This window comes from Elephas maximus, chromosome 3 (genome assembly GCF_024166365.1).
Source record: "Elephas maximus indicus isolate mEleMax1 chromosome 3, mEleMax1 primary haplotype, whole genome shotgun sequence".
Taxonomy (NCBI): Eukaryota; Metazoa; Chordata; class Mammalia; order Proboscidea; family Elephantidae; genus Elephas; species Elephas maximus.
Window position 1 is genome coordinate 208,224,558 of NC_064821.1, and position 24,022 is coordinate 208,248,579.

The window sequence follows — 24,022 nt, forward strand, 5'->3', positions numbered from 1 at the left end:
AGAACCGAGACGAAGAAACATAGCAAAGGGGATACCGGCAGATGGAGGGCGCTTCAGCTAGCGGAGAGCCACTGCGGGTCGGAGGCGCGTGCGCAGAACGCGCGAGGGGGGTAGGGCTCTTCCAAGGGGGCGGGCGGCGAGCAGCGCCGGCCTCTCGCGCCCCCTGGCGCGCGCCCGGGGAGAGGAAGGTGCGGGAGGGGGCGGAGAGGAGGGAGGAGGCAAGGAGGGCGGGAGGGGGAGGGGAGCGGGAGCGAGGGAGGGTTTATCGACCCGGCGATTTTGGTTAAAATATTCAAAATGGCGGACGGAGGAGCAGCGAGTCAAGATGAGAGTTCAGCCGCGGCGGCAGCAGCAGCAGGTAATCATTACAGCATTTTACATATTCATATTCATACTCAACCCCGGCTCCCGCTGCCCCCCCCCGCGACTTAGCATAATTTATTAGTACTCAGGATTATTATAATTAACGGTGGGGAGATGGGGGGCCGGGGAGCACGGAGCCCCCGCCGGGCGCCGAGCGGAGGGGGAAAGAGGGTCGGAGCCGCCAGGCGGAGGGGGAAGGCAAGGGGCAAAGGGGGCTGCGATCCACCGCCCACCTCCTGCCCCGGCCCACCCCGCCGCCCGCCCGCCCGCCCGCCCGCCGGCACCGGCCCTCCTCTTCCCCGGCCGCCGCTGCCGCCGCCTCCTCGCCGCGGTCCCCGTGCCCGAGCGGGTCCGCGGCGGGTCCGCGGGGCCGGGGCAGAGGGAGAGGACAATAAAGACGTTTTACATATTCATAGCTGCTGGGCCGGCGGGGCGCGGCGGGGCGCGGGCGGGCGACCGGGCCGGCCGGGCGCGGGGTGGGGGGGCGTGGAGGGGGATGGAGGTGGCGGCGAGCACAATGCCCGGGAGGCGGCGGGGCCGGAGCGGACCCCGGCGGCCGGACAGCCGCACGCGTGCCCCCACGGGAGCGGGCCGGGCCGGGGGGGGCGCCGCCCACCGCGGGGGGCGGCCGGGGGTGCGCCCGGGAGAGCGCCCCGCGGGCACCCGCGCCCTGCCGCTGCGCCGGGCTCCAGGCGCGACTGAGCCCGGGGGTCACGGCCCCGGACACCTCGGCCGCGCCCCACTCGTCCCCCGTGTGGCGGCCTGACCTGAGCCGGGCCTGCGCTCTAGGTGGGCAGGGGTGAGGGGTCGTGGGCATGGCGAGGTGGCTTTGGGTCGGCGACTGGGGAGATTCGGCCCCCGGGGTGAGGACTGGGTTGGAAGAGAGCCCTGGGGGAAAGTTCCTCGCGGAATAGGATGCCCTCCGGGCCGCCCCATGTGCAGTCAGCAGTCCCCGTGGGTCCCGGAAAAGCCCCCTGGCCCCCTTGGCGGTGGTTTCGCCGGTGAGTTGTGTTAGGGGTGCCGGATCTGGTCTCCCTGTCCCCCCCGCCCCTCCCCGTGCCGCCGCCCCTCCGCCTGGCCGGGAGGGAGGGGGCCGGGGGCCCTCGGGGGCTTCGGCCTTGAGGCCCCAGAAGCGGCCAGAGGCCTCCGGAGAACTCGGATGTAAAGGGCTGCCCTGTTGCCCCCGCCCCTGAACGGGCGGCCTGACAAGTTGATAATATTCTTGATTTCCCCTCTGCTGTTGGGAGTTGGTGGGTAGGGACGAGGATCCCTCTCGCTGATTATTTGGTGGTGTTCTCTTGCTGGGTGCTAGGTCCTCTCTACTCTCTGCTTAGCCTTACCTCTCATTTGAATAATGTCTAATTCGGGGAGGTTTATATTATTGAAATGGCCGCCTGGCTTTCCCCGCCTCTCATGTTTAGTAATTTAGACCTTTAATAACAGCCACTCACAGCCCAACGCCGTGTTTATATTTTACATTCGCCCCATGTGCTTTTGTGGTTCGATATGATTCTTTTTTTTTCCTTGGCAATCCACAGGGCTCTGAGATCAAACCCAGACTGTGCTGGGAAGAGAGGGGGAGAGCTAGGCCTTGGCTCTTCTTGCCTAGGCCTCATGTTCTCTGCCGCTTGATTTATTTACTAATAAGCCAAATCACTCCCCCACCAACTACCACTATACGCACCTCCGCGGGCAAAACAAGCCCTCCTGGGGCCCTAGCAACATTAAAACAGCTCCTAGCCAAGCGTCAACTCTGGTGTTTTGTTCTCACAAAGACTTTCTTACAGTTTGCAGTAATATGGGCCTAAGGAAAAAAATCTGTCTTCTTTCTCATTTTCAGAGGCTTATGAAATATAATTTGGGTTGCTACAAATCACTTTGTTTTGCGGATAATTTCCCTCTGGTTCCCGCCCCCCCTCCCCCAAGTTAAACACTTTAAGGCTTTGTAAAGGTCTGCAGTATTTGTGAGACCAATACATTTTTTTTTCTTTTTTCTAAGAGTTGTGGAATAGCTAAGTATTTTAGAAATTGCAGTTAACAATACTTTTGTAATTTTTGCTGTGCCCCTTTTCCAGTCTCTTTTCAGTTTAAAATGGGGCTGACGTTAATTTCGTGACTTTAATATCATAGACTTGCTTATTTTAATTGTAGCGCTACTGAAACCAGAAATGGGGTTGTTTTCTTCAAGTGTTTGTGTCATGGTTAAATGAGTGAAAATAGAAGAATAAACAAAAGCATTATGTCTACCTTGATCTTGGAACTTACTCCGCTCCCAGCACACCCGCCACTCTTGAAGTTGTCAGAATTGATTTTGTTTTATCTGGACTTAGGCAGATTAACTTTTGCTGTTTAGAGGAAACAGTAATTTTGATTTTTGACCTTTACTGGGTAGAGTGTTTTTTTCATTTCTATTTTCTATAGTTGTGTGTTTTTTTAAAAAAATGGTGTTGCTTTTCATTAGTGATTGTTCATCTGTGCTGGTGGAGGGGAGTGACAGTGTTGTTTTAACTCTGATGTGTTAAACCTTTGAAATTGTGCTAGGGCACTTTATGGCCAGTTTCTAGCTACATATTTTGTGGGAAATCAGTCTTCAGCTTATTTTTTAACAACATTCTAGATTTGGTTGACTAAAAGCAAGCCAATTTCGAACAACCAGTTCTTACCATATATTCTTCGTTCATCCCCAGCAGGCAGACCTTGAATGCAGCAGGAAAAAAAATTCTGTAGTTTTCATGAGGCTGTTCAGGTGACTAACTGCTTGAGAGACCTGAAGCATGAGGTCAGATGGACAGAAAGCAGTAATATGGTTTCATGCCTTAAATAGCATATGTTTTTGCACCGGATTTCCAAGATGTGGTCAAGCTGATGATGTCATTGGACAGAGGAGAAGGTGCAGTTAATTTGATTTATTGTCCTGAGGTGAAGTGTAACAGTGAAACCTTCTCAGAGGGAAACCATTTATCTCAGGACAATTTCCTTTATAGCTGCAATTTAACCACTATGGAGGCTGTAGATATTTTATCCAAGATGATAAAATGTACATTGCATTTTATAAACAAAATTTCACTGTTACATTTTTTGTAACACAGAAAGGATGGGTATTGTTAACTGGCCTTTTGTTCAGCTTTTTGTGCTATTGTAGAAATTCATTTTCTAAAATTCATAAATTTGGTTTTGTACGTAATCCTAGAAGTGATCCTTATGCGTGCTTATTTTAGGTAGGTTCTTTGTCATCCCCCAAACTCCACTAAGAAGCCATGTTACTTAATCTGAACAGGACCCAGGCTAAAGGAGAGACCATTTGCCTTAGAAACAACCTCAAGTAAGGTTATTTCAATAAATAAAGTGGAGTTGAAGAGAAGGAAGGTGCAGTTATAGTGTTTAAAATAAGTAGAATATTTACAGGAAAGCATGTGCATTGAAAACAGGTTTAAAAAAGTAAGAATTCTTCTTGGATTTGTCTTAAATCAGTCTGAACAATTTTGTGTATTTTGTTTGATGAATGATTTCAAAAATTTTCCACTGCCAGGTAGTGATTCCACTTAACAATTTTTGGCATATTAGTAGACTTTGTTCTAGTGATTTTTCATCATATTTTAGAGTAGTTTATCTTAAAAATGACAGTTAGAATGTCCTGGGAATGTGATAGGATGGCTGTGCTTTATTCCTAGCCCTATTTTTGAGCCAGGCTTGAAGAGAGTGTTTTAATTTACTGTTGAGTTTTCTGCCTGCCTGTCTCCTTTGGCATCTCTCAGACAGCTTGCCACAAGATTCCACTGTCGCTTCCTTCTTACCTTGCCCCACCTGTTAATTTATAATAGTACTTTTGAATTTAAGATCTTGAAAATTTATGTGACAGCCGACCAAATGTTTGTAATTTCTAAAGGCCCGTACTGCTTCCAAGCCATTACTGTAAAAATTATTTTTAACGTCTGCCCCCAAAGTAATTTCTAATTCTTGTCACTTTTTCATTGTCAAAAATCCCAGTAGTCAAGGGGGGGAAAAAAAAAAACCCAGTGGCTATTATTCAAGTTTAAATAGTGTAGTATTCTGCCTTTTTAAATTTACTAATCTCTGCATCAATAGGTAGTATAAAGCAGAAGGAAATAAAATGTTTCATTGCTGCCTAGGTTGAGGAAATTGTTCATCTGTGTTATTCATCTGGCCAATGAATTTTGGAATGAATTTAGGGTACAGGATGTTAAATTGCTCTTATCAGCGTTTTTATGTTTAATACAGCCTTAAGTATCTTAACCATTAACCCATTGCCGTGGAGTGGATTCCAACTGTCAGCAACCCTGTAGGATATAGAACTGCCCCGTAGGATTTCCAAGGCCGTAAATCTTTAAGAAAGCAGACTGCCACATCTTTCTCCCACAGAGTGGCTGGTGGGTCTGGACCACCGACCTTTCGGTTAGCAGCCAAGCATTTAAGCACTGTGCCACCAGAGAGCTCCTTTTGAGTCTTAGGCAGCATAATACAGCGGTTCTAAAATGACAGAATTGCAAATATGAATGTTATCTTTCATAAGTGTTTTCCATTAAGAAATGAAGTATTTGAAGTGCTTATTGAATCTATTGCTTGATCTTGAATTTAGTTGTGTTTTTTAAATTGGTCACTCTCCTGAGTATCTTTTCCTTTGTACTTGGAAGACCATAATGGTGACTGCCACATTGTTACTTTATTTTATCTAATTTTTAATGTTGAATACATTGCACATCAGTCTTCTTTCAAGCACCATTAATTTTGTTTAAAAATATTGATGTCTGATTGTCTTTAATTTGCTTTTATACAATAGTATTTGGTTTAATTACATAGTTTTTGTGATTAGTAAAGAGTAATGGATACATTTACTGTGAAGCCTAATTTTAAGCAGGGACATATTTTTTCTAATGGAAATGATTGCATTTAGAACTGTTGAAATAATTATTTAGAGAACATAATAAGTCACAGACAAAACATGGCCCTCTTTGGTAATCTGTGTCCTTGTTTTTGAGGTCTCCTCTAATGCTGAGTGCTTGTGCAAACATATTTATTATTTATTTCTTCAGGAAATCTGATGTTAGGCATTGGAGTTCAAAGTTACGGATTTGGTTCATTATCCCTCCTGAATAAATTATTTCCTTATCTTTTTTGGGAAACTCTTTGGGCCAAGATTATGCTTAATATCTTTATTATGTTGCTTAAATAAGAGAAATATCTTTTCAAGTAGAATCAAGGTCGAAAGAGGTAATAATTAGGGTTTATATAGATTAACAATTTCCTTATCCATCTTTTGCTGAATGTTTTTGTACATTATTGGCATTTTGTGAATAAAAGTAATTGAATAATACCTTTGTAGTTTCATAGTTTTTTCTTAGAAATAACTTTACTTTTTGCTGAACTATTTCTATATTCTAAATTGGCAATGAGCTCTTATAAACTCTTTCAGCAGTAATAGTGACAACAAAAATAGCACCAGGGGAACCGTCCCCTCACTGATCTGCTTACAGTATGCTTAGAATTTGGAATCTGAGAATGGTCTTGAGTTTTAGAACCTGATTTGAAAAAGGTCTTTACATATAATGCATGTGGTTTATAGGGTTCTCAGTGTTAAGGTTGTTAATTTATTGAGCATTGATAGAGTATCTTTGTATACTTAATGACGGATGGACCCCTATTTTTTTTTTTAATTTTTTTGTTAGTTTGTTTTCCAGTTAAGCAAACTTTCAGGTTTTCAGTGTTGGCTAAATTTTGCTGATAGGAGTAGGGATGAGCAAAAAATAAGTAAACTGACATTTATTGGCTTCCCTTTTAAAGTTCTGCCCAGGAAAATGAATGGTCATCCAGAAGAGGATACATTACATTAATTAAAAATAAAAGGACTATGAAAAGCACAAAACTGAAAGCTCAATATGAATGTTGGTATTAGCTATACTTAACCTGCAATACTGCAAGTCATAGCAAATACAATTTAATGTCACATGATTTATTTCATAATATCTGTGTAACTTTGTTGGTTTTTGTGTTGGAAGCATAGCTATTGTATATGAAATTAATCAGTAAAATAATAAAAACTATGCTAGGTTTTGCTTTTGACTAGTGAGTTTTTTTTTTTTTCTATAGAAGATATAAGTAGAAGATTCTAGAATGGCTGGGAAATGAGTATTATGCATGCCCGTGTCTTAAGAGACTTATTTGTGCTTTAATGTGGTCACCTGAAGTAATGGAGTTGTACTGACTGGCTTTGTAATGTATAGAAAAAATGTGCTTTTATAGAGAAGAGTGACTTAGGTACTGTTTTAGTAAACATATTTAATGATCTGTTAAATGAAAAAGAAAAGTTTTTTTTTTTGGCTTTGGTGATACGTACTGCAGCAAGTATATTATCAACTTTGAAAAACATTTATCTTAAAAATTTCCTAGGTTTTAAACATGTTTGCTATGTACCTGACAGTGGTTTTTGGGAATAGTAAGGGAATCTAAGATTGGGTCTCTGCTGTGGAGGAGTTGGCATGTTTAAGCAGGGAAAGTTTTTTAAGAAACAATGTATATAATTACATATTAAAATATACAACATAATGAGATCAGAGTACAGAGATCAGGGTGTGTCAAAGTTTGAAAGAATCAAAACATCCTAGAATCCTATAGCTGGAAGGTAATTTAGATACAATCTATCCTAAAGCCTTTACAGATGAGGAAATACTCTCACAGTGGTTTAGTAACTTGCCCACAGTAAGGGGATCTCCAGTGAGAACACAAGGCTCTGATTTTCCAGCAGGGCTTTGAACCTGTTCGTCCCGGTTCAGTCATGGCTGAGGAAGCAACACTGGAACAGACCAGAATTTTTAAAATTTGGGTAAACTGGAACCATAACCAGAACGGGAAAAATTACACGTGAAAGCCCTGCTAGAAACTTCATCTCCCTCTTAGAAAACAAGGGCGGCATACACACTGCATAGCCACCAGATCTCTTGCTCTTTGGATTTTGCGCAGACTCAGAAGCAGTGGTGCCCTGCTCAAAGATGGCGGCTGACCGCACCACAATGAGTGTGTGTTGCTCTCCTCAGACCTGTCAGTAATCCAGCCTCATGCATCAGGCTCCTGAAGGGCCTCGCTATGCCTCTTCTGAGTCTCCTGTTCCAGGGCTTAGACCTGTAATTTTTCCTGTTTCAGTTATAGTTCCAGATAACCAAAATTTTAAAAATTGGGGTCAATTCTGGTTTCACTGTGTTGGCTGCGACTGAATTGGTTTGAACAGGTTCGAATCCCTGCCTTCTAGCCTGTGTCTCCCTCCCGGCCCATAGCTCTCCTAACACATTGCTGCTCGTCAGAGAGGCTTTAAGTAGAAGTGAGACATAAGCTGGACTTTAAAGGGCTAAAAGAATTTAGTAGAATAGGAAGGCAAGGAAGGACATTGCAGGGAATGCTGTGCTCAAGATTGTGCTGTATAGGTAAAGGATGAGGCATTGGTACTATGGCAGGGAAGCTTTGGGAGGTTTTTGAACTAAGGAATGATGTTTAGGAGTAACATGGTGGTATGCAAGATAGCTGGAAGTCGAAAGGGAGAGATAGTATCCATAGAAATCAGTGTATAGAAATTGGAGTATTGAATAATTGCTCTAAGTAAGACACTTTCCTAAGTGGTGCTAGAGATACAAGCATAAGCCAATTTCCTGACCTCAAGAAGCTTTCAGTCTTGTAATAATGTGATGAAGTCAATATCCAAGATAAAGATACTGAAAATGCTGTCCAGTTACATCACACAGAATAAGGGGCTTTGGGAGAACTTCTTGCCTGGTTTTTACAGTAGGAACTATTATTTCTTACCAAGGGCTTGCTTTTAATCTTCTGAACACTGAGTTGTCTAATCGGCTAAGTTTCTTTTTCAAATCATACTACCATGTTTAGACCAAATGGAAGGTAAGCACAGGCGATTATGGTATGCATTTTTAGCCTCATTCCCGGTTCCATTTTATGTCCTTAGCTTTTGCTTTGTGTTTTTTTTTTTTATTGCTTCCATTTTAAGCTCTTGTTATATTTTATTTTGTGTGGTCTACCTCATATCCTTTGTGGAGCTTTGCAGGTATAAATAAAGTAAAATTGCTATAACCATGACATAATGATAATGTCTGTATTTTTATAGTATCTTATAATTTATAGCAGCACTCTCGCTTTTATTACCTCAATTTGTCTTTTTAGGCAAGTATTATTATACCCATTTTATAGTTAAGTAAACCAAAGCTCAGATTAAGTGACTTTTCCAAGATCATGTTCTTATTATTAAGTAGTGAGTATGTTTGGGGAATAACAAGACATTTAGGTTAGCCAGGGACGAATTACCCAATAAGTAAGGTAAGCACGTGCTTAGGGCATCAACAGAACAGCGGCACCAGTTGTCCAAAGCAAAGACCCATAGATGCCAAGTGGACAGGACAGCAGAAAAAGCGAGCACTGCAGTGGAAGGGACCTGGCAGGGCACTGAATGAGATTGACACCAGCTCCAGTGCCTCATGAGGGTGCCCACGTTCAAGGTTGTTTAAGCTATGAGGCCCCTACCACTTCAGTACCTTTCTTAACATCTCTCTCTTATGGTCCCCTGTCATGTAATTAAACTCCTCATCTTGGCAGGTCTCTTGGGAGTATACCATTTCTTACTAATCGACAAGAGGTGGGGGTGGGCTGTTGAGTCTGACCCTTGCTACATTCACCCAATATGCAGCTGAATTCAACATGAGCAGTTACTGGGCAAGGAAGGATTATGTTAATAGGTAACAGGTCTCTGATTGATTTTGAGGGAACGGTCTTGTACATCCATGTCTGCTGATCCAGCAGCTCCAGCCAGGAGGGCCAGTAGTGCTCTTTGCCATGATACAGACACAGGGGTACGCTTGTGCACCTCCTGGTAAACAACCATGGGGAACGCCTGTCCCAGATGATGCACAAAAGCCAGAGAACTTGAATAAGTCGACTATTACAATGAATTCAATCAAGTTACTTTTTCTTTTCTTTTTTTATATTTCCCTGAAGGAGGCATGATTTTTTTTTTAATTTTATTGTATTTTAGGTGAAAGTTTATAGTGAAAATTAGTTTCTCAAAATGTATATGCATATTGTTTTGTGACATTGGTTGCAATCCCTGCAGTGTGTCAGCACTCACCCCCTTTCCCCTTCTGCCTGGGTTCTCAGTGTCCATTCATGCAGGTTTCCTATCCCTTCAGGCCTTGTCTTTGCTTTTGGGCAGGTGTTGCCCATTTGGACTTAATATACTTGATTGAACTAAGAAGCATATTCCTCGTGTGTTACTGTTTGTTTTATAGGCCTGTGTAGTCTTTAGTGAAAGGTGGACTTTTTAGGAGTGGCTTCAGTTCTGAGTTAGCAGGGCGTTCTGGCTGTAGTCTGGGGGGCTCCTCCCACCTCTGTCAGACCAATAAGTCTGGTCTTTTTTGTGAATTTGAATTTTGTTCTGCATCTTTCTACTGCTCTGTCAGGGACCCTCTCAAGTTACTTTTTAGCTGTATCACATTTACATACAGAGTTATGTCCTGAGTTTTGTAAACAATATTTATAACTTTAAAATATGTTTGGCATAGATGTGGATGCAATCTAGCCTACGTTTAATAGAATGCTAACGTGGGTAATAATATAATACTATCACAGCAACATCCAAAAAAATACTGGGAATATTAATATTTATCTAGCACAAAAGGTTTTAATTTATGTATCAAGTGAGTTTTTTTTAATTGTCTATTGTGCAGGACACAGTGATTGATATTATGCTATATATGCTAATAAACCAAAAACCAAACCCTTTGCAATTGAGTCGATTCTGACTCCTAGAGGACGGAGTAGAACTGCCCCATAGAGTTTCCGAGAACTGCCTGGTGGATTCGAACTGCCAACCTTTTGGTTAGCAGCTGTAGCACTTTACTATGCCACCGGGGTTTCCATATATGCTAATAGACAAGGTATATATATAACTCACATGTCCCTTCCGAATGCATGAGTAAGTAGAGGAGGGGACACTGCAGACACTTGCCTAATTCGTGCCTGAGTTAGCTGTCACTTAGGCTGTGTAATAGGGAGTGGTGGAAGGTAGGTTGGGCTCAGTTGTCAAGAGCTCTGAGTACCCTGCATTAGTGTAGGAGTTTGGATTCCATTTACTAGGCAGTAGGGAGTTATTGAAGGAGCCCTTGTGGCTGGCAGTTGAAAACCCCCCAGCTGCTCCATGGGAGAAAGATGTGACAGTCTGCTTCCGTAACTATTACAGCCTTGCAAACCCTCTGGGGCAATTTTACTCTGTCCTGTAGGGTCGCTATGAACCAGAATCAACTCGATGGCAACAGGTTTAGGGAATCATTGTACTTGGGCGGCACAAACAGTTCAGCGCTCAGCTACGACAAGGTTGGCAGTTTGACCCCATCCAGAGGGTCCTTGGAAGACAGGCATGGAAATCTGCTTCTGAAAGGTCACAGCAAAGAGAACCCTATGGAGCAACTCTACTCTGTACCAAGTGGGGTTCTTGCTGTGAGGTGAAATCGACTAGATGGCAGCTAACAGCAACAAGGGAGACATGTTCTTCTGAAAAATGCCATGATCAAAGCTGTGAATTTAAAGTGTTAAGCAACTCATTGGAGTCAGAAGGTGATATGAAGGCTCTCAACTTGGGTTATCTGGGGAAGAGCAGGGCCAAGAACAGAAGTAGGGACATTGGAAGAGGGATCCACTTGGGGAATAAGGTCATGAATTCAATTTTAGACATGTCGTTTGAAACATATCTGGGTGGATCCTAAATTTTAGGTTATAAATTCTCTGCGAAGATTGGAAAAATTTTACTGAATTAAAGTGTAATAAACATACAGATGCTAGAATTGAGATTTGTGCTCATCCTACGATGTGTGTGGACTGAGCATTGATTGAGCCTGAACATTGTAAATTCTAGACATCTCATTTTGGCTTCGTTGCTGACTTCTATGGTTGTTTCCTTCAACAGTAAGATGGTGATAATACCGGTGTTAGAGGGGTGCTGTGGGGAATTTAAATTGATAGCAGAAGCATTTTTAGAGTACTGTGACAGTTTTTCTTACATGAACGCAAGAGTCAAATCAGCAGTTTTATTGCTTGTGCTGCTGTAGAGAGGGAGAACCTTTAGCAGCTGATTGACTCTGTGGAGGACATTACTGCAGGTTGTCTGTGTGCCATACACTCAGCACTTGGGGAGAGGGAGTGTACCCTCATAATAGTCTTCCTAAAATAATATTACGGTGGAGGTGTTGTATTGTGTCAAATCTAAACTTGTCCTTGATTTCAAGGCATTCTAAAACCTAGCCTCCATCTTGTCTGTGCGTTCTTATCTCCTACTACTTCCTTAGACAGTCTGACTCAGTGTTTCCACCAAGGAAGTCCCCTATGGCTCCGCCATAAACGTGCATTTCTTTTACTGGGTTTTATTTTTTTTTTAAAGTTCCCCTAAAACTTTTAAGTTGAGGGAAGAGCTGATCTGGGAAGGTGACTGTCTTTATCTCTGAGGCTTGCATGAGTCTTTCTCCCTGCCCACCAGCCCAGAGTCCCATCCCAGTATGAGACACATGACCTGAAAGTAAAGTCACAGTTTTCATCAGGCCAGTATTTGTGGTGCTCGTTGAGAGCAGCTCCCACTGCCCCCCTCACTTGGAACGCCATGATGTATGCATGGTATAGTGAAAGGGGACCTGGGAGTTGAGAGACCTAGATTTCGGATCCCTAATTAGCTTTGTGACTTTGAGGCAAGTTGTTTTACCGGTGATTTTATTTGTTTATGTTTTGCATTTGTAAAGCAAGAGCCTTTTCAAATGTTAAAAAGTCCCCGAAGTTCCTCCTTCAATGAGTTTTGGGCAGAAGCTTAATGTATAAAAGGTAAAAGGGGAACTATTGTGATTGGAATCATGAGTCCGGGCAGGGATGCATTTTCAAAGGATCCTAACCCTGGTGGCGTAGCGGTTAAGTGCTGTGGCTGCTAACCAAAAGGTCGGCAGTTTGAATCTGCCAGGCGCTCCTTGGAAACTCTATGGGGCAGTTCTACTCTGTCCTGTAGGGTCGCTATGAGTTACAATCAACTCAATGGCAGTGGATTGGTTTGGGTGTTTTAGGATGTCTGCTGGGCACAGTTTGAAAATGGCTGTCCTTATTTATCACAGGGGAACTCTCCATTATTCTTCCTCCACAAGTGTTGCATTTCTCAAGTCTCACCTCCTGTCCTGCTTCTCTGAATTCAGCACTTAATTTGTGTTCGTGTAGCTAATTCAGCACTTGATTACACACAGTCTTATTTTCTTCTCTGATTCATGTAAGTACGTCTTGTCTCCCCCTAAGAGCTCTGAGAGCAGGAACATGCTGTTAGAAACAGAGAAGGCATTTAATAAATAATGCATGATTTATTAAATTAGTGGTTCGCAAACTTTGCTGGGGTAAGAATCACCCCTGGAACTTTTTCAGCAGGCAAAGGCCTAGCCTTTACCTTTTGAGTTTCTCCTACAGTGAGATCTGGCCCCGGGCCTTGAACAGGTTCATTCCAGTTTGAACCCCTGCCGAGAATTTGCATTTCCACCCCAGATATACTGAATCAGAATCTACATTTTAAGAAGATCCTCAGGTGATTCGTACGTATAATAAATTTTGAGAACCACTGCTCTACTAGTGGCTGTCAGAATTGGTCCCTAACCAAGAGCATTAGCATCTTATGGGAACTTGTTAGAAATGCAAATTCTCCGCAGGGGTTCTAACACATCTATTGAAGCCCTGATCTGGCCACCCGTAGGCTTAAAAAGCTCTACAGGTGGTTTGGTTGCTTTAAATGATTACTTGTTGCTTTTTAAGATTACTTAACTGCCTAGAATACCTTGATCAGTGAGTCTCAGTTAATGCACCAGAAAGGCTCCATAAAGGAAACACAGAACAAAGAGAGCTAGTTCCCTATTCTGGTTCTACCACTATCTAGCTTTATGGTCCTGAACAAATCACTCAGCCTTTTGACCCATAGGATTCTCATTGATTAAATTAGTGGATTGAACTAGATGGTTGTTTTCATATGTGTGTGTGTATGTATATTTTGTTTGATTTTTGAAGTGGAATTCTTAAACAGTATTTTTTGTAGAAGTTCAGTTAACAAGCACACACTTTGAACAGCTTGGCTTTTATCTGATTACCATTTCAATAGACATGCTAAGAACATAGAGCATGATAGGCTTGATCCTATCTCAGCAAGGATGCTAAATCATATTAGATAAGTAGTCCAGAAAGGTTGGTTTTAGACTTGAAGCATCCTGTTAGAATATGAATGAACAAGGGCAGTAAGCTTATCAGGAGCAGTAATAGTTCTCAGTGTGAATATGAACTTGGTAATAATCAACCCACCTGACTGTCCCATCTGCGTTTGTTTAATTCAGCCAATATTTATAGAGCTTACTTTACTCCTTGTCATGTATCTAGCACTGGAAATAGAGTAGTGAATAAGACCGATACCCTTGCTGCCCTCCCAAAGCTTATCGTCTGTGTTGAGGAGCTGTGAACACGGTTCATAGTTCACTGAAAGTAAGATATGGGAGGTTCAGAGTACTCTGGAGGCACAAGACAGGGCTCCCTAATCTGGACAGGAGGATTTGGGAAGGGCTCCCTGGAAAGGTGATGCTTAAGCTGAGACATGAAGGAGGAGTAGGAGTTAATCAGTCCAAACTGGGAATTGGAAGTGGGGTTGAAAATGTTGTAAGCAGAGGGAATGATATATACACAGTTCCTGAGCCTGCTGAAAACACAGCACTTTGAGGCACTCAGGCTTCGCATGGCTGGTTCAGGAAGAGAGATTTAAGAGCAGACGGTTTGAAGATGATTGTCAAATTATGAGGCTATTTTCATGATTCTTGAACTTTCTAGTGGCCGAATACACAAACTTTGTGGAAGAGATTCTATATCTTATGACAAATTTGTTGGTTTCTAGTAACAACAGTGATAGTTACCATTTAGCAAGGGTTTGTGCCAGTTACCATCCTAAATGTTTCACATGAGTTTTTATTTTAATCCTCACAGTGACCTTGTGAGGTACATACTGTTGTCATCTCCGTCTTTCAGGTGAGAAAACTGAGGCTTAAAGAGATTAAGTGGCATGCCGAGGCTCTGTAACTTATTTTGGCATGGCAGTAGGAAATTAAGAATTGTATCATGTTAACCATTAACTTCTGCTTCAAACCAGTTGAATGATGAAGAATATATCAAGTAGATTTGGGGGTTTACAGAATTTCTGCTGCAGAATCTACAGGTTTAACAACTATTCTGGGTTGATCCTCAGCGCCCTCGTACAGTTCATAGGTTCAGACGTGCGGCCTAGAATCAGTCATGCATCCCGAGCTCTCTCTTGCAGTCTGGAGAGGTGGACAGTTGATTACCAGATCTGATGTTAACTCAGCTTTCAGGCGACTCCAGATGCTGACGATAGCAGTCTTCTGAAGCTGTTTGTGTACAGATTGCTGATCATCCGACCCAGTGCCGTCGAGTCAGTTCTGCCTCACAGCGACCACATAGGACAGAGTAGAACTGCCCCGCCGGGTTTCCAAGGAGCCACTGGTGGGTCGAAACTGCCGACCTATTGGTTAGCAGCCGTAGCTCTTAACCGCTGGGAACCTATAAACCCTGAACGATTTGGATTTCTGTTAAGAACTGTATTTTAAGCTGAGTCTAATTGCAGATATTACCATGCAGATGATTTTCATTTGGGGCATCACTTATATTTTTTAGTGACTCATTTGGCTAGATAGGGAATTAAACCAAAAACCAAACCTGTTGCTGGCGAGCCACGGGGACCCTATAGGGAATAAGGACTTAGTATTATTAACTCTTTTGTTGTAAAATAGTAAATGTTTCTCAAATGGGTTGTGACTTAAAATAGATATACACACAAATACTGTGGATTTCCTACCCTTTCTCCCACTGAGCTGTTATTTAAACCAGGGGCATAGCTTTAAGTTCAGGAAACATGACAATGATCATTGTTTCTGATGAGAAATTAACCGTTTAGTGGTATTGTTCTCCTGTATGTAATGAGTTAGTCCTTGTCTTTGGTTTTCAGCAATATGACTGGGACGGGTCTAGGTGTGGTTCTGTTTGTGTTTGTCTTAGCTGGAGTTTTGTAAAGGCTTCCGAATCTGTATGATTAGTATTTTTCTTCAGACATTCTGAAGTTTTCAGTGAGTATTTTTTGAAAATTTTTTTCTGCATTTTTCTCTCTATCCTCTCCTTTTGGGACTCCCATTACTTTTTATTGGGATACTTGACATTGTCCCACAGGTCTGTGAGGCTCTTCAGAATTTTTTCCTTCTCTGTTCTTCAGACTGGTTAATTTCTGTTGCTCTGTAGGCAGGGTCACTGGTTCTTTCCTCGGCTATCTCGGATCTCTTGTTGAGCCCATCTGTGAATTTTTCATTTTGGTCACTGTGCTTTTCAGCTGTAGAATTTTCATTTAATTCTTTTTTGTAGCTTCTGTTTCTCTATTGAGACTCCTGTTTGTTGAGTCTTTGTCACCATATTTTCTTTTAAATCTCTTAGCAGTTTCCTTTAGTTCCTTGAGCAGATTTATAATATAGCCACTTTAAAGTCCTTGTATGTTAAATATGACATCTGAATCCATTCAGAGTAGATTTTTTTCTTTCTTTTTTTTCTGCTGCTTTCTCTTCTGAGCACGGGCCACGCTTTCCTGTTTCTTTGCACGTCTCATAGTTTTTTATTGAAACCCAGACGTTTAGATAATATATTGTAGCAACTCAGGTTTGTGTTTTATTTTGATGAGAGCGTTGGTTTTATTTTAACAGCTTACCTGGACTTAAACTGTGGAATCTGTCTAATTGGAAGTGTGCAGCTGCTGATGTCTCTGTTCAGGCTTTATGATTTAGTGATCAGCCAGTGATTTGGGCAGAGGTTGTGCATAAACCACCTTGAGCCCATAAGGCTTCTAACCTGTCCTGATCAGTCTGGGCGTGTGTTGGGGAACACATTCCATTTTGTAGCCAGTTCTCAAGTCTCCCTTGGCTTTCACATTTGCTGGGCTGTGTCATAAGTCTCCCCTGCACATGCATAGTTTCCCAGTCATCTAGGGATGGGTGGGGAGCTTATCTCAGACCTCCCTGTTAAATTTCTGGGTCTCCCAAACCTCATACTAACAAACAAGAAGTTAGTTTCCAACTGAGTTTGCTACTTTTAATTGGCAAAGTTGTAGATTTTTGTCCCCCACCTTAAATCGAGGCTGCTGAATTCTTCGGCCCTCTCTGGTAAAATGTTCTCATCGAGGGACTGTGGGGTGGGGCAGGACAGTAAGAGCTACTCCAGTCAAGAAGGCCTCAGACTCCAGCTGCTCTTATCCAAAATTCAAGCAATTAAAAAAAAAACAAAAACAAACACAAACACATCTCAATATTTTCTTCCTTAAGCCTGTATCCCGTGTCCTGAAATGACAATTTTGTTAAGTCTTCTACGTATGTTTTGCAGATAGGAGTTGTCAGGCTCTTCCCACCACTATAACTGGAAGTCTTTCCTCTTGCTTGTCTGCTTTTGACGCCTTATTTGTTCTCCATGTTGGGATGTGTAACTCAGTGGAGTCACGTTTAATCTGAATGTGTTCAATGGCATGTGTAGGGCAAAGGGAAAGATGGAAGGAAGGAACAAGAAAAAGGAGAATTTAAGTAGTGAGTGCTGCTGCAGCCCCATTTTACTCAGTGATCACCACTCCTAGCACAGATGTGAAGTGTGAGACAAGAATCAGATGCTTCTTCAGTAGTTCTCTGTCCAACTTGTCAACTCTGTGATCTTACTTTCCTGTAACCTAACATGGCCCCCAGATGGAAGCTATTTTATCTACTGTTCAATAAAGACACAGTCATCTTTTGCCAAAGGAAAGTTGGCTGCATTGGATTTAATGAGAAATACTGTGTTGGTTTTCATTTGGCATTTACTAGTGCAGCAGTTTGTGTGTTTGTAGACCCTGGGACCTTTTCAGGGAATCCACAAGGTCAAAACTGTTTTCATGAAAATACTAAGATGTTATTTGCCTTTTTCACTGTTGCATGTGGGCAAAAGGTCCATTCAAAATACAAGATTGACCAATGGATTTAAATGTAACAAAAGTACGATGGGTTCATTGATATGGTTTCAGATTCCACATCACAACTAACCTTTAAGAAACTACCACTTGTCAAGTTTTGGTGTAGTATCAAAGACAAATATCCATAATTATCTGAACAGGCTATTAAAATTCTCCTCCCTTTTCTATACATATCTGTATGATTCTGGATTTTCCTCATATACTTGAACCATATCAAAACAGATTGAATGCCGAAGCTGTCTTCTATTCAATCAGATATTAAGGAGATCTGCAAAAATGTAAAGTAATGCCATCCTTCTCACTAAACTCTGTGTTTTGGAAAATATGGTTATTTTTCATGAAAATATGTTATTTGTGTTAATACACAATGAATTAACAAATGTTTTAAAACATTCTAACTTCTAATTATTAATACAGAAAATGTCAATAGACATAACCCAAAAAAACAAAAACTCTTTGATCCTCAGTAGTTTTTAAGAGTGTAAAGGACTCCTCCTGAGACCAAAAAGTTTGAGAACTGCTGTACTAATGGATTTTTAAACAATTTCAACTTTACGTGACTTCCAGTAGAAATGCAGTTATAATGCAGTGACTTTTAGGACTGTGGACTTTCCTTACCTCGGCATAATATTTTCTCTTATTTTTATGCCATTCCTAAGTTTCTGCAGTGGGAACACAAACAAAATTTCTTGTCCCTACTCCTATAAGTTGCTGTTCATTCACAGGTCTACTTATTAAGCACCATTTTCGCTGTTCTAAGTGCTGGGCAAACAGTGGGTTAGTCAGGATCCCTGCCCTCCAGGAGCTCACAGCCTAACCGTTGAAGCATTCCCATGGTATCTTAAACTAAAAAAAAAAAAAAGCAAAACTAGGGACCTGAAAAACTAAACCAAATCATTGCCGTTGAGTCGATTCCGAACCATAGCGACCCTATAGGACAGAGTAGAACTGCCCCTTGGAGTTTCCAAGGAGTGCCTGGTGGATTTGAACAGCCACCCCTTTTTGGTTAGCAGCTGAAGCACTGGATTTCCAAAACTAGGGAAGGGAACAGAATTTCCAGACCTTGGAGTTAAGCAAATTGCCCTTTTTAATATGGTGAACGTATGAAAGCAGGTGGGAGATGAGTAGGAAGGAATGGGGCGTACCGTTGGTAAACGCACTATGTATGTTCTTTTAGATTTCTTGTGGCTCTGTATTTATTGATACACACTCCCTTTAATCATGCTGTGCACCACCCTGTTCAGTTGTTATGCTGTTTGTCTCAGAAATATTTTCCTTTATACTACATTGCTGATGTAGCCCTCCCTCCTCGTGCTCTGTTGCCAAGGAGAATGCTGTTCTGGCACATGGTAATATGTGTGCCCTCATGTGCCAATCACTGTTAGTCAGACAGGAATTGGTGAAAATCCTTTGATGTTATGAGAACATGACAGCTTAAACATCACTGTAGCCTGAGAAGATGAATTAATAATTTTTTGAGTATTGCTGGGAAAATTATATCAGGGGATTGGACTAGAGTGGCAGAGTCCTTGTCAGCTCCTGCTGCTGGGATCACACCGTAATAGTTATGTTCTGCTGAAATGACCATTTTGATGTTGGTTCTGTTAGCGAGCCCGTTTCCTGGGATGGACTCCTGTGTATATGCAGATACACCTGCCCAGCGGTGCACAAGGCACATACAACATGCACATGCAACAGTCTGGATGTGCACGCCCCTCGTGAATAATTAAAAAATAAGGAATCATTGTGTACGTGCTGTAATACAACCTTGCTTCTTTAACTTAACCATTTTTCATAAATATCCTTCCGTATTCTTACATAAAGATCCACCTCATCTTGTCAAATGGCTGCATAACGTTTTGTCTTGATAGACCAATTTGTTTACTTGATCCGTTTCAATGTATGTTTTATTTTTTAAAGGATAGATTAGGAATGGGATTGTAGAATTAAAGAATATACACATTTACAATTTTCATACATGTTGTCAGGTTTCCCTTGAGAGAGATACCAGTTTACGTTTTTATCTGCAGGCTTTAAAGCATCTGTTTCTGTCCAGTTTCTCCAGCACCGTTAATCATCAGTCCTTATTTTTCGCTAGGTCGATAGGTGAAAAAATCTCATTGTTTTAATTTTCATATTTTTTCTATTGAAATTGAACATTGTATTACATTTTTATTATCTTTCTGTGTCATTTTCAAATGCAAAACAGTGATTTTTTAAAAACCGTTGTTGTATTGCACCAAAAGGTTGGTGGTGTGAACTCACCAGCTGCTCCCCAGGAGAAAGACGCGGCAGTCAGCTTCCAGAAAGATTACAGCCTTGGAAGCCCTATGGGGCAGGTTTTCTCTGTCCTGTAGGGCTGCTGTGAGTTGGAATCGACTCCACAGCAATGGATTTTTGTATTGTGCTGGTTCTGGCCGTTTCAAAATACTTGTAGTTTTCCTGAAAGTTTAGGACATTTTTTCTCCTTCCCCCCCCCATCTAATTAATTCCAGTACCTCTTTTGAGAAGCAGCTTAGAGATGGGAGTAGAATCTGTCACCTCCCCTTAGAACTCTTAAAACATTCCCCACTGCCTTCTCCAAATCCCCCCAACATAAGCTCGGAGGTAGATGCCTTTCCTCTGATTCTGGGGATGCTGTGCGAGCGTCTGTACCTGGGCACTTTTAATTACTGGTTAACTTGTTTCTCCTTTTCAGAAGACCTTAAGCCCTATGAGGTCAGGGACGTTACTTTATCCCTCACATTTAACACACTGCTTGCTAGGTTTTTGGTGCTCAGTGTGTATTTATTGAATGACTTATTGATTGTCAGATTTTCTTCCATCTGTGTACCTTTGGTGGCAGAGGAGAGTAATTTTGTATTCTTAGGAGAGCCTGGGGCTATCACAAAAATGAAAAAAAAAAATTTTTTTTTTGACGGATATAATTTTAAATTATTATGAATTCTATATTCTATTTTATAGTATATGTTTATTTTGTATAAAAAGATGTTAAATCATTTAACTTTGAGTAAATTTTACGTTCCAGGAAGATACAGAACGTTTAGCCTGTGGCTTTGAGTACTCAGAGATTCTTGGGACTTAGGTCTTCCCATAGGAAGCGCATACGAAGTGAAAAGAGCTCAGGCCCTGGAGTCAGACCTCGGTTGGAATCCCAGCTTTACTACTTTACTGCCTGTGTGCCAGCGAGCAAACTATTTAGCCTCTTTGTAGTACTTTACAGAATAATCTTTCATTTAACAAGTTTATTCTTAGTAAATATTGAATGCCTACAATTTGTAAGTCACTGTGCTATGTCCTGAGTTTGTGATTTCACAGACACGCCCTTGCCTTTATGGCATATCCCATGTGCCAGAGTTCTCTCCCCTGTGGCTGTTAGGCATTGGCTCTTCTTACACTGGGTCTATAGTCTCATTTCCTTCCACATAGCAGAGGTGCTGTGTGGGACAAACTGATGTGTAGGTTAACCACAGTTTAAAACAAGTAGTGCATTTTTGAAAGTATAAAAAATGATCAGCAAAACATATCCATATTCGAAGTCCTCCCTCTTGACCCCTGCATGGTAATCAGTAAACAGTACATTTTGTCTGCCCCCTTGATAGGGCTTTATGTGCAGTCATCTCTTAGTTGTTCATCCACAGGGAGGGGATGGTTGCAGAGGCTGGGCAGGGACTGGTCAGCCGTGCACTGTGGTGTTGGAGAGCCATAACCCTCTCCTTGCACAAAATGTGCTGCTTCTAGTAGAGCACAATTTTTTTACTCTGTCTCTTCTCACTACGTTTTATTTTCTTAAGCAAGAGTTTGGGAGGGAGGAATAAAGGAAGAATGGAAACATAACGCAGTTTTGGCAAACTCTAGGAGTTTATTTACTACCTGTGGACTTAGAACTGACAAATCTCCTCCTGAAATCTTTTCAGTGCTGGATTGAACTGGTGTCTAACCTCCCAGTAAGCTTGGGGTTCTCTGAGGTGTGGAGGACAAGGAATTTAAGGCAGCTGACAGTGAGGAGGAGGGTAATTTAACTTTGAATGGGGTTGGCTCGAAAGTGGTTTGTGTGAACCAGGGTTGACACACAGCAGCGACAGCATTGTGAAGTCCCTTGGTGGTGAGGAGAGATGACAGAGACCTTAAAGGAGAGAGGCCTGCAAGAACACCATCACGCACATTGTAGAGTTTAAACACCTGCCTGGACAGTTGGCTAGGTTGTTAAAAAAGCTGGGAGACCAGTAGACTCAGGTTGTTACATGCTTAGGTTTCTTCCCTAATACTGTAGGAAAAAGGGAGAGCTCAGATAAGAAACACATTATCATAACTGTTTTTGTTTTTCTATGTAGGACTTCGTGGCCATTTTTGTCATGCAATTTTGTGTTTTCTTTATTAGCTGTGAGTATATTATTTTTACCATTTTGAATGATGCCGATGGAATAATAAATGTTTCTAAACATTATTTATAATTGTAACCAAATAAGTTTACACAAAGTCATTTTGTCTATTTTATGCCTGATTTCTGTAAGTAAAAAAAAAATATTTTGGATATTCTCTGATCTTTCTTCCCCCTTCTGCTTCCTTTCTTTCCTAATTCCCTTTTTCCTGTTTCCCCAGTTAATTGGGAGTTGATTTAGGAAAAAAAAAAAATCTATATACTGTATTCTTAAAACCTTCCTTCTCTTGTGACATTTTATTCCTGACCCCTTAAATTGTTTTTTTAAACCTTTTCTTATGATGCACTCCGGGAAGCATTAGTGCATACTTTATCCATTTATTTATTTGTTTCATTTCATTTTATTTTTCTCACAAAAAAAGATGGTTTATAGATCCATAAGGAACCTTGGTGGCACAGTGATTAAGCACCAGGCTTCTAATCAGAAGGATGGCAGTTCAAATCCACCAGCTGCTCTGTGGGAGAAAGAGGTTGCAGTCTGCTTCCGTAAAGATTTACAGCCTTAGAAACCCTATGGGGCAGTTCTACTTTGTCCTGTAGGGTCCCTATCAGTCAGAATTGACTTGACGGTAGTGGGTTTGGTTATTTTAGTTTACAAAGATCCATACGGTATAGCAAGAAATGCAAAAATAAAAGTGTAAAATAAAAGGCCTAATATAAAAATTTAATATTTTCTTCCATTGGGGCACCAAACCCAGAAAACCAAACCCAGTGTTGTCGAGTCGTTTCCGACTCATCGTGACCCTATAGGACAGAGTAGAACTGCCCCGTAGACTTTCCAGGGAACGCCTGGTGGATTCGAAATGCCACCCCTTTGGCTAGCAGCTGTAGCACTTAACCCCTACACCACCAGGGTTTCCCATCGGGGCACAGATATTTCTAAATTTCGAGTAGCTGGCACAAAACAGGAAACCTGCTTAATGTATGCCTGTAAAATTTGAAAGCAATCAAAAAAAAGATTTTTTTTTTTTTAAGAGAAGTACAATTTGTGATACTAAAATCGGAAGGAAGTTAATCCTCAAAGCCTTCATAAATACGGGTTCATGTAATGGAATATTAGTGGCCTCCGGCAAATTTCAGAGTGCCCCTCCCTGTAGGCGAAACAAGGTGCTGGAGTACCTTCAGTAAGGACAGTTACGTGGTGGGGAGGTGAGGACATTGGGTGAGAACAATTCAAAATAAGAGTCTGGCTTAAAAAGGGAAAAGATTCTGAAATAACTGGAAGGTTGGAGAGACTGCCTATCTAGGCAATCTTCTATAAACATTCTTTGAACTTTTCGTAAATTATAAGCTCCATGAAGATAGGAACTTTGTTTTCTTCTTATCGGGTATTTTTCAGAATAAATATTGGACCGCGCAGGGTTTGAAATTATATTTGTGGGTGTTTATGACGGAAGGTAGAGAGATAAGATGGTCATATTGTTCAGGGAGACGAGTTGGCTACTTCGGCAGCATCTGAGAGGGTGATATTACGTTGGCAGCCTCACTGAGTATCCTGGTTCTCAGAAACTCGATTTCCTCAGTATCCTTGCAGGTAATTGAGTTCACGGGAACGAACTCTTGCTAACCAAATACACAGGAGACAGAAATAGAAACAGGATGCCTGTTTGTGTTAACCTGTTAGGAGAAATAAATTGCAAAGTGGATTAGAATTCTTAGTCAGCACTACAATTATCTTGCTTTAGGAGAAGCCAAATCACAGGCTGAGGAGTTGCTTAGGGAGCATAGCATCAAGGCCAAGAAAATTGATTAATTGTGTTAATGGTCAGAACCTACTTGCCGTGCTAGCTGGAGTATACTTTCCCCAGAACAGTATTGGACATATCCTGAATATTTTTTTTCTCTAGGCTTCACTTTCCTATTTTTCATCAGTCACACTCTTCTCTAAAAACAGTGTTTGCCACTGACAGAGAAATAACACTAGGTTAAATGGTCTACAGAAAAGGTGTTTTTACGTAAGGGGATAAGTTTGAAATTAGATATTTGGATTATTTGTGAGTCTTAATTCCCTGTGTTGTTGTTTGCCATGCTAGTAGTTACTTCCCAGTGATAATAAATATGAAGCTAATCTTGTGTAGTTTTTACAGCTTCCCCAGAGCATCTAAAAGTGCTGTTCA

The 24,022-nt window shown here is 41.7% G+C and overlaps 2 protein-coding genes across 2 annotated transcripts in view; one reads left to right on the forward strand and one right to left on the reverse strand.

Moving 5' to 3' along the window:
- Positions 1-304: 304 nt before the first annotated feature.
- Positions 305-24,022, forward strand: part of POU2F1 (POU class 2 homeobox 1) — a 261,573-nt gene continuing 237,855 nt past the window's right edge. The window contains exon 1 of the mRNA XM_049881124.1: positions 305-358. The gene's annotated coding sequence lies outside the window, so the exon portion shown is untranslated. The remainder of the gene's footprint in view (positions 359-24,022) is intronic.
- On the reverse strand, positions 464-3,044 carry LOC126071536 (translation initiation factor IF-2-like). Its single transcript, XM_049875721.1, has 2 exons — positions 3,027-3,044; positions 464-1,552 (listed from the first exon to the last, which is right to left on the reverse strand). The coding sequence occupies exons 1-2, from the start codon at positions 3,042-3,044 to the stop codon at positions 464-466; spliced, it is 1,107 nt and encodes a 368-aa protein (XP_049731678.1).